The 9,770-nt window shown below is 37.5% G+C and overlaps 1 protein-coding gene across 2 annotated transcripts in view; it reads right to left on the bottom strand.

The window, feature by feature from the left end:
- Positions 1-7,078: 7,078 nt before the first annotated feature.
- The window catches only part of HECTD4 (HECT domain E3 ubiquitin protein ligase 4), a 5,422,508-nt gene continuing 5,419,816 nt past the window's right edge, over positions 7,079-9,770 (bottom strand). For both annotated transcript variants that reach the window (XM_044068422.1, XM_044068423.1), the window contains exon 76: positions 7,079-9,185. In XM_044068422.1, the coding sequence (XP_043924357.1) occupies positions 9,049-9,185 (137 nt within the window). In that variant the 3' untranslated portion in view covers positions 7,079-9,048. The remainder of the gene's footprint in view (positions 9,186-9,770) is intronic.

Genomic DNA, 9,770 nt, shown 5'->3' with positions numbered 1-9,770 from the left:
TGATTAACTGGGACCACTATGCATAAAGCAACCACTGAAGGACTCTCATGTTAAATCATGCATAAGTGACCCTTACTATTGAGGTCACTAAAATGCCTAGTACTTTGAGAAACCAATGATGGTGGAGATTGCTTTTGGAGAAGCATCTGATTGTTGTACTGAGGGTTCAGATTCTGTCTTGAGAAAGAGAGACTATTACTTTTCTTATATCTAGATGGCAGTCAACAAAGTTAATCTCTTGGGAAGGATGAAGACTTTATATATATTTTCACTTACTAAAATACCTAAACATAGGCAGAACTGGAAAAAAAAATCAGTGGATGCTTATAAGGATTCTCTGGTTGTTGCTGTGAAGACCCAGTCATATAGGTATGAGAATATGCAAATCCCTTCGAATCGCATATGGCCTGGGGCTGGGGCTGTGATTACTGCCATGCGTACAAGTGAATACCCGCCAGGGCTGTGATGAAAATGAAGGTCAGATCCTGAACTGATAATGACTGACCACTAGCCGGAAGTGTAGAAAATTCCTTAACTCCTTTGCAATTATTTATATCCAGACAGATGTCCTGGAGGTCTTCCACATCCACTCATTTGCCTTCAGGCAGGGCAAAATCACTTGAACTTTGCCCATTCTGAATGGGGTCTTTTTATTTGGAGGTTTATGTCTCTGCAATATAAAACTGGCCTGAGGCCATTGTTTTTCCTAGGCACCAAAAAGAAAATGGAATAGTGCCCTGAATGTCTCTGGTTTGGTGGGAACTCCTAGATGTCTCTTTTTTAGCCACTTTGAATTGATAAGATAAAAAGAACAGTTGTGTAAAACTGATAACTGCAGGAAATCTAACAGATTACAGTTTCAGTAGCCTAAGTTATATGGCTCATATCCTTGACTAGGAAATGACTGCAGGCTAGCTTACTCCATATACCCAAACTGCCACAGGCACAAGTAAAATGGTATAAGAGGGCAGTCTGGGTTGAAATGGCTTCAGAGCTTTCTTGCACTAAAAAATGAAGCTAGCCCTAAAAGGAAAAATGGTAAGGAAGGAGAGAAAAAAATAGTGTAAACCCAATGGTATTTTATATATATATATATATATATATATATATATATATATATACATATATATAGATATATATATATATATATATATATATATATATATATACATACATACACGCACGCACCTTTATAATTATAGACTGAATGAGCACAATATTGACATTTAGAATATTGATGTACAAATATTGAAACATAGACCATTGAGACATGACACAGAGCGCACATGCTCTGAATATTACTTCAGTGCAGACTAAACCAACACGTATGTCTCTGCAGGGGGCAAACCTCCCTGACCCCCCCCATTTATAAGTTCATAGGTAGGTACTAAGCTAATGGCCCTAGTGCCTATATAAGCCTAGCCAAAAAGGTACCCTGGTTTTCGCCACCCAAGAAAATTATTTTCCTGTGCCCCTGTCGAGCAGAGCTACAGAAGTGATCCCCGGGGTAAATTTCCAATTTCCCATCCAATCATCAAGATTTTTCTTGAAGAGTGCTAATGAGGAGCTTTGTTTGATATAGATAGGTAGTTTGTTCCAGAGTATGGGACGTCTCTGGGACAGGAATCTATTCTTCCTGTATGTTCTGTTTATTGTGGTGACAAGGCTTAGGTCCCTAGTGTGTGTAGCTCAGAGGGAGTGGAATTTCTTTAAGTAGAGCATGTCCAACAGCTCTGGGTTTGACACAGCTTTGTATGTTAGGCAGAGATCGCCTCTGAGAAGGTGATATGTGACAGAGTAAAGCTGGAGTTTTTTGAGACGGTCTGCGTAGGGCACCTGTTTGAGGCTGGTAATCCTCTTTGTGAGGTATTTCTGTGGTCTTTCCAGTTGTTGTAGATGTCTTGTGAGGTACATACCAAAACGGGCGTTGTACTCTATAATGGGTCTAATGAGTGAAGAGTAGAGGGGAACAGTGACCTCTTTTTTCCTGGATGAGAAACCTTTTGTGATGAGGTGTGCCACGTAGAAGGATTTCCTGACTACTGTGGCAATGTGATTATCAGAGGAGAGACTACTGTCCACCTGTGCCCCAAGGTCTCATCATACTTTAGGTGTTAAGTAAACTATCGCCTATGTGGTAGTTCATGGGTACAGAGTTTTTACCAAAGGGGATGACAATGCACTTTTTGGCATTGAGCTTGAGGCCATGGCTTTGACACCAGGCATCTGTCTCAGTGAGGCCCTTTTGTAGGATATCTAAATCATCAGGAGTTTCAATTATGGCTCCTAGTTTGCAGTCATTTGCAAACTTCATTAGCCAAAGTCCTTCTCTGTTTGGTATCTACTTCTCTGAAGTACAGGCTAACAGGAGAGGACCCAGGACTGAACCCTGCGGTACTCCACTTGTGACTGGTCTGAAGTCGGATTTGGAGTCTGCTACTTTCACAGTGTGGGTTCTGTCAGTGAGCCAGTTGGCAACCCATCTTGTCACAAAAGGATTTATACCTAGTTTAGTGAGTTTATCTATAATTCCAGAGTGGGGGGATGGTGTCGAAAGCCTTGGCGAGATCTAGATAGGCTGTGTGAACCATTTTTCCCTTGTCTATAACTTTGGTGATTGCTTCAAAGAAGTCAATTAGGTTTAGAAGACATGATCTGCCTTTTACAAACCCGAACTGGGTGGGGTCCAGAGTTTGGAGATTACCAATGTCTTTGTTGATAAGTTCCATGATGATATGTTCCATGGCCTTGCAGACCAGGCTCATCAGGCTAATGGGGTAATTCCCGGGGTCTGTGGTGGCTCCCCCTTTGTGGAGTGGGATAACCATCGCTGTGCGCCATTCAGTGGGCACAAAGCCTGAGGTGAGGCTATGATTGAACATGGTACTTACGTGGGGTGCCAGTTCATTCTGTAGTTCATGTAGAACGCAGCCTGAGATGTTGTCAGGTCCCATGGATGCTGTGATCTTGGCTTTGGAGAGTGTGTTTTTTACCTGTGCAGCCATGATTACAGGCACTTTGCATTCTTCCAGTACAGAGATGGGCCCTTTAGGGGGTGGGGGTGGGGGTGGGGGTAAAGTTAGCACTGAACCTGCCAGGATGTTAGCCATATCAGTTGGTTCTGTATATTTAGTGCCATTGTGCTGTAACTCAGAGCAGATCGGAGTGTTGCCATTGAGATTCTTGACATATCTATAGAATGCTTTGTTGTTGTCTTTAGAATCAGTGGCAATTTTGTTTTCGTAACTAGCTTTGGAGGATTTTATGAGAGATCTCAGCTTCTTACTGAGGCTGACCAGGGAGTTCCTCCAATCATGGGATTTTACTATTTTTTTGCAACAGTTTCTTTCTTCTGTTGTAGAGTTTGTTTATGACAGGGGACCACCAGACTGGCTTCCTTTTTTGGGGGATAGCATCTTGGTTCTGTTAGGGATAGCATGATCCATGCACTAGTGTAAGTGCTTATAAAGTGCATTTGTGTAGGATTCAACAGTTGTACCTCTATTGTCCATCTGCATGGGTATCGGGAAGTTTGCCACTTCTGTCTTAATAAGCATGAAGTTGGTTTTGGAGAAATTTTTTACGGTGGTTTCCCTAATGGGGGGCGGGGGCGGGATGTGGATGTCTAGGGTGATTAGCTTGTGGTCAGATCTGACCGAGGAATTGACCTCTGGTGTGAAACACTGGTCGCCCATGTTGGTAATGACCAGGTCTAGGATATTGCTACCCTGGTGGGGGTGTGGATAAGTTGATCCAAGGCATTGGAATTTATGAATTCCAGAAAACGTTGAGCAAAAGAGTTGGTACATGAGTAGTTTTCTCTGAGACTGCACAATCCTTGAGGAAAGGGAATACTCCCCTGCCCAGGAATTGTCAATCTCTTGTGCATGCCAACCATCTGTTTCTGTTGACCAAGCAATGCTGATGTTGTTCTTGTTCAATCAATAATAATACACCTATATATACAGATAGATACAGACACAAGTGTGTGTGTGTGTGTGTGTGTGTGTGTGTGTGTGTGTGTGTGTGTGTGTGTGTGTGTGTGTGTGTGTGTGTATATATATATATATATATATATATATATATATATATATATATATATATATATATATATATAAAAAAGCTCATTTCGCTGAATTTGAATTCCCCTGACCAAATCGCTGAAAACTAATTTCACCGAATCTCATTTCAGTGAAGTGAAGTACTGGCACTATTAGAGTACTGTAAGACAAGTGAAAGGTATATGCCCTTTTCCCCACTGCAGTGCGATCCTGGAGTTAGTATACATAGCTGGGGGGGTGGGGGGCATAGCCCCCCCCCCCGTTTAGTTTTGGTACATATTGTCTTCTGGAAAGAGTTAGTCATTGCTGTTGTATGTATGCATATCTAAGGTTTAAAATGTATTGTTTTGAAGCTTTCAGTGAAATATAATATAAAACAAAACTAGGTGGAGGGCTACGCCCCCCACACCCCCTAACTATTTATACTAAATCAAGGATCGCACTACAGTGGGGAAAATGGCATATACCTTTTACTTGATTTACAGTACGCTACACAGTGCCAGTACTTCAGTTCAGTGAAATGAGGTTTCAGTAATTTGGGCTTTCAGCGACTTGGTCAGGGTGAATTCAAATTCAGTGAAATGAGCTTTCAATGAAACAAAGTAGACCCATATATAGATATATATATATATATATATATATATATATATATACATATATATATATATAAAATATGCTGGATCCACAATGAGCTTATTTTCATTAATAAATGTTTTGTGGTGCCAGCCATCTTTCACACAAGAGTCCAAGGAAAGGGTAGATGAAAGGAAACAAAAATAAGGGGCAAATCTACATTGTCTGTCACCCTTTATCCATCACTGACTGCAGTTTAACACCAAGGCAAACTTTTTCATTTTAACAATTTTTAAGACTGAAATCATGAGCTAGTCATTCTGTAGTATTGCTGTCACACTGCCTGTCTTCTGTTATGAACTGAGACACCTATCCAATCCATCTACAAGGAGAAGACAAATATGGCATGAATGTCAGGTGGACAACTGTGGACTGGACTTTCTTTCTCTATTCTGCATGTTTTACTGTGATTGTCACACTTCTAAACTGATTAAGCAGTGTAGACAGATACCCTGTTCTGCAAATATGCTAGCTGTACAGAACGCTGTGCTGGTCTATAATCCTACAGAAAAGGTATGTGGCTTCTGCTCACACCTGATCCTCCGATGAGTACATTCTTGAGAAAAGAAAAAGAAAATAAGTAATTGGTGATTTAAAAACTACTTGTGCTCTGTTTAATAGATAGTTTTACTCTTTATAGACAACAACCATTAGTATAGCCACCAAATCATAGAGTTTCAACTTAAAATATCAAAAAGTGGAGGCCAAAAAGTGAGAGTTATAGTAGCAAATGTTAGTGGCCAAGTGACTTAAATCAATGGACATGTAAAAAGCACAATTTCTCATTTAAAAACCTTCACTGAAACCCCACATGAAGACTGAATAGGTCATAATAAGCTGATAATATCCCTTAACCCACTTGTACAGAAAACTACTAAAACACAATACAAATAAACAGATTACTATATTCTTAACATCTGAACCACTTTCAAATAACCATTGAGCTACAAGTTATTTATTTGTTGCATTTTGAATTAAAAAAAACACAATAAAACCCTATAACCATGTCACCACAGTGTAACTTCCAAACTCCTAGTAATATTACCTTTGTGCTTCTACATGCTGCCTTTGAAAGATCTTGAAATCACCAAGTACAGTTTATTACAGTGATTTTCAGTTGCTGTTTTATACAGGGTTGTATGAGGTACCAATAAAACAGTGTCATTTTAATGAAATGCAGCTATAAATATATATTAAATAACTTACACAGTACACAACTGAATGAAAGACAAGCCATAACAGTATTGGCAGTTGGTCTATCCTAATTATTACTATTAGAGAGAATTAAAATTTCTGGACCCATACCCATAACTGTGTTGACATTTTTACAGCAGACGAAGCCAGAACTAACAAAGACGACAGATAATGTTTTACTGCAATTCCACTAGCAAGACTTGCAGAAATGGCCAGGATAAGTCTGCATGCATGTGCGTGCGCACACACACACATAAACATGAATGCTATCACTATTTTTCCTCTTAAAACTCAGGCATGATGTATACTTAACTGCTGTTTTTTCTAGTATGTTTCACACAACTGCCAGTGGCAAATGCGTAGATGGATTTTAGGTGCTCCAGTTTCAGCTCTCATTAATAAATTCCTGCTTTAAGGACCTTCTTGGAATAGTATTTCTGTTACTATTCTAATAGCAGCTGCTAAGCTGAATCTGTAGAGGTGAACTTTTACCAGAAGACAGAACATCATTATGTACTAATGAAATAAAGAAATTGAGAACAGCCTTGCAAAATACAACGCATTTTCTTTCCTAGTGAAATGTTTTATAAATGCATTAATAAACACACAGAGTAGCTATTTTACCAGAAGCAGAAATCCCTTAGAAAAGAACATAAATCCACTGCTTGTCTGGCAGCATTCCAGAGGAACCTGGTCAAGAAAAGAATCAGCACTAACACCATATCACATGATACAGTCATTACTCTGACTTTGACTTTTACTGACCTTTTAAGCATGGCCACTTTGTATACTTACGTTTACTGGTGTAAGACATTGTTACTTGTGATACAGTAAGAAATTAATTTGGAAGCCCACTTTTTAGTACTATTACTTGCACATTTAAATTCTGCATTCTTCACGAAGTGTACAGGACCCACGTTCGCTGCTGAACTGCAAGGTCAGAAGACCCAATAAATATACTGATCTCTATGTGCACTACAAATGTTCTATCAGACTACAGTTTATAAAAGGATAAATTTCATTTAGCTACTCTACAAGCATCAATTTGTTGGCTTTTACCATACTAACATAGAACACTGTTTTTCTTAGAACATGTTTATCTAGCTTTGCTTTTTTCCTACAGGGAAAATACTTTTATGACTTAAAATTAAGACAGAGCACTCCAAAGTGGTGCCAAAGAGAGACAGAGAGAGCAAAAGAGGACATGTATTTTCCATACAAATGAAAACCAATAAAAGATCCAGATAATCAATACATTACATACAGAATGTTTAATTTAACATTTCTTAACACACTATATTGCCATTCACTCAGGTATTGCCAACAAAGGTTTTACACAATCTTTCACCAAGCGTTAATTACATATGTCCTTCTTAAATCTCGCACATCACAATTAAAAGTTATCTATATATTATATAGATATATACACACAAACTATTTACACTAACACATCCGACTAAGAGTTCTCAATACAACCAAAAATCACAATATTTGTTCAGTACCCTCATCATACTTGTGCCACTCTACTGACCATGGCCTTAACAAGTAAAATGTGCATGTTGAGGAAGTTACACCTGCACACTAGTAGTGGCAGACATCTTTAAACTGGGTATAGAGGTTTGTGCAGCAAGTACTACATAATTCACTGATTTTTTTTAAGATGAGCTTGTTATGAATTTCTGCAATTCTAAAACTGAAGCCTAGCTGAAGTTTTTATTACCAACAAAGCTTAATTCATTAAGCTTATACAAATGCAATATACTCAATGTGCAAATCATTACTACTACTCATGTTTTTTTTCAAAGCATGGACTTTTCAACACTGTAGAGGGAATCCCGATTTTGCATTCAGCAAAAGCTGCTACAAAATGAGATACTTGCCTATTTTCCTTTCGTTTTATGAAATATCATAACATTCACTCAAAGTTTTCAATATATAATCTATCATAAAACAATTTAAACAAAAATACTGCCAAGAACTGCAGTATAGGCACATTATATAGTAGCATGCCTGTAGTGTACTTTATCATTATATTCAACTGCTGTTTCCCACATTTCCTTACTATAATAATTTTTAAATTTCTGTTCTTTAATACTTTGATGAAAAGATATTTGTCACTGAATTTTAACTATTTGCATATATCATTTCCTTGAGTAAATGAAGATTCTCTCAAAAACTGCAGTAAATATCTCTTATTTATGGTCCCAAGTAAAGCTATTAGAACCTTAATTCAAAACAAAGCCCCCCCCCAATAGTATTTCAACAATTGTGCATTAAGTTATAGGCACTTGTGCTAAAATGAGCACAAACTCTGAATTCTTATTAACATGTAGCATGTCTTAATTTACATTCTCCTGGCTCTTTCAAGCATCTATCATTTACAAACCACTGTAGACTAGGAAACAATTTGTAATAAGCTATCATCGACAATGCATTAGCATGTACAAGCAATTTCTTGATCTAAGGGATAATCATTTGTATCTGATCTGCCAGTCTGCTTATTATCTTCTGGGAAAACATCACATATGACTATACAAACCAATTCAGATAACTGCAAGCAATTCTGGATTTCTACAGAGACCTGCAGTAGAAGTGAAACATAGAAAGTAGTGCAAAATGCACAAGAGTAAGCAGCACAACAACCTTTCCAAGAACATTTTATCCCTGTGTATCAAGACAATAACAAATAAATAAAAAAAATGTTAATTATTTAAACTTGCTGATTACTTTAAATTCAGCAATCTAACATTTGTTGAAAGTAAATAACAATGGCATAATTTTCTAAAAACTGGCTTAAAATGTAATTACATTTTCTTGTTGTATCTCTTCTGTTAAAGTAAATATTTTGTAAAGCAAAGGGAAAATTTAGAACAGTTTGCAAACTTTCTGTTTTCCAAACACCACACAGTAAACTGTTTGTAAATAATCCTTCAGGGATTACAGACAGACAAAATAAACATCCAATGCACTGCAAAATCCACATGTATAAAATATATACATATGTATACATATTTATATATATGTATATATGGGACTCCCAGCACTGATACAAAATCAAGTTCATAAGGGAGGTCAAAGGAAGTACTTCAAGTAAACACAAAAAAGACCATTTGTGCAAAGAATCCAGGAATGCTACAGTTCAAGCACATCTTTGTTGTGATTAACCACTCAGAGGATCCTCTCTGTAATGAATGGCATATCGCAGCTTCTCCAGCATGATGTCCAAAGAAGAATACTGAGGAAGTTTTATCATAAACATACATGTTTCCACACGTATATAGCGTGAATCTGGGGAGCCTATAGAAGAAAAACACAAATGGCAAGATTATTTAATGTACAATCTTTCTACAAACAATAAATGAAACAGTAATTCCAGCTAATTTATACTTTCAATTCAGACTCCATCAAACTGTTTCAAACTTGAGCACCAAACTTTTTTTTACTCAGATTATGACAACCCCAGATACAGTACTGCAACTGAAATGTGCTAAAGATAACCATTTGATATTTCAAGACTCATTTGAGTGAGTCCCAGAACAGTGAGACAAAATAACAGAAAATGTGGAAATACATATTATAAGTCTGAGATTGCTGTTACTTTGAATACTCCCTTTTCTCCAAGGCAAGTCAATCTCAGAGTTTTAAATATAAGCTGGGGGACATTCTCTGCACAAAAACAACTTTAAAAGAGAAAAGTGAAGCTCAACATTCACTGCTCTACTGTACTGTCATACTTTTTAAGTTTCCAGGGCTAGTAGCACTTACAAGTCACAGAATTACAAAAATGAGCTGTTCTAAATTCTCTAGAAGTGAGTTCAATTAGTTCTTCACTATTCTGAATTAAAACAGGTAAGATGTTTCCTGTTACAACTCTATCTTAAC

Source organism: Protopterus annectens, chromosome 4.part0 (genome assembly GCF_019279795.1).
Source record: "Protopterus annectens isolate FY-2018-M chromosome 4.part0, PAN1.0, whole genome shotgun sequence".
Taxonomy (NCBI): Eukaryota; Metazoa; Chordata; order Ceratodontiformes; family Protopteridae; genus Protopterus; species Protopterus annectens.
This window is presented reverse-complemented; position numbering and strand designations above follow the sequence as displayed.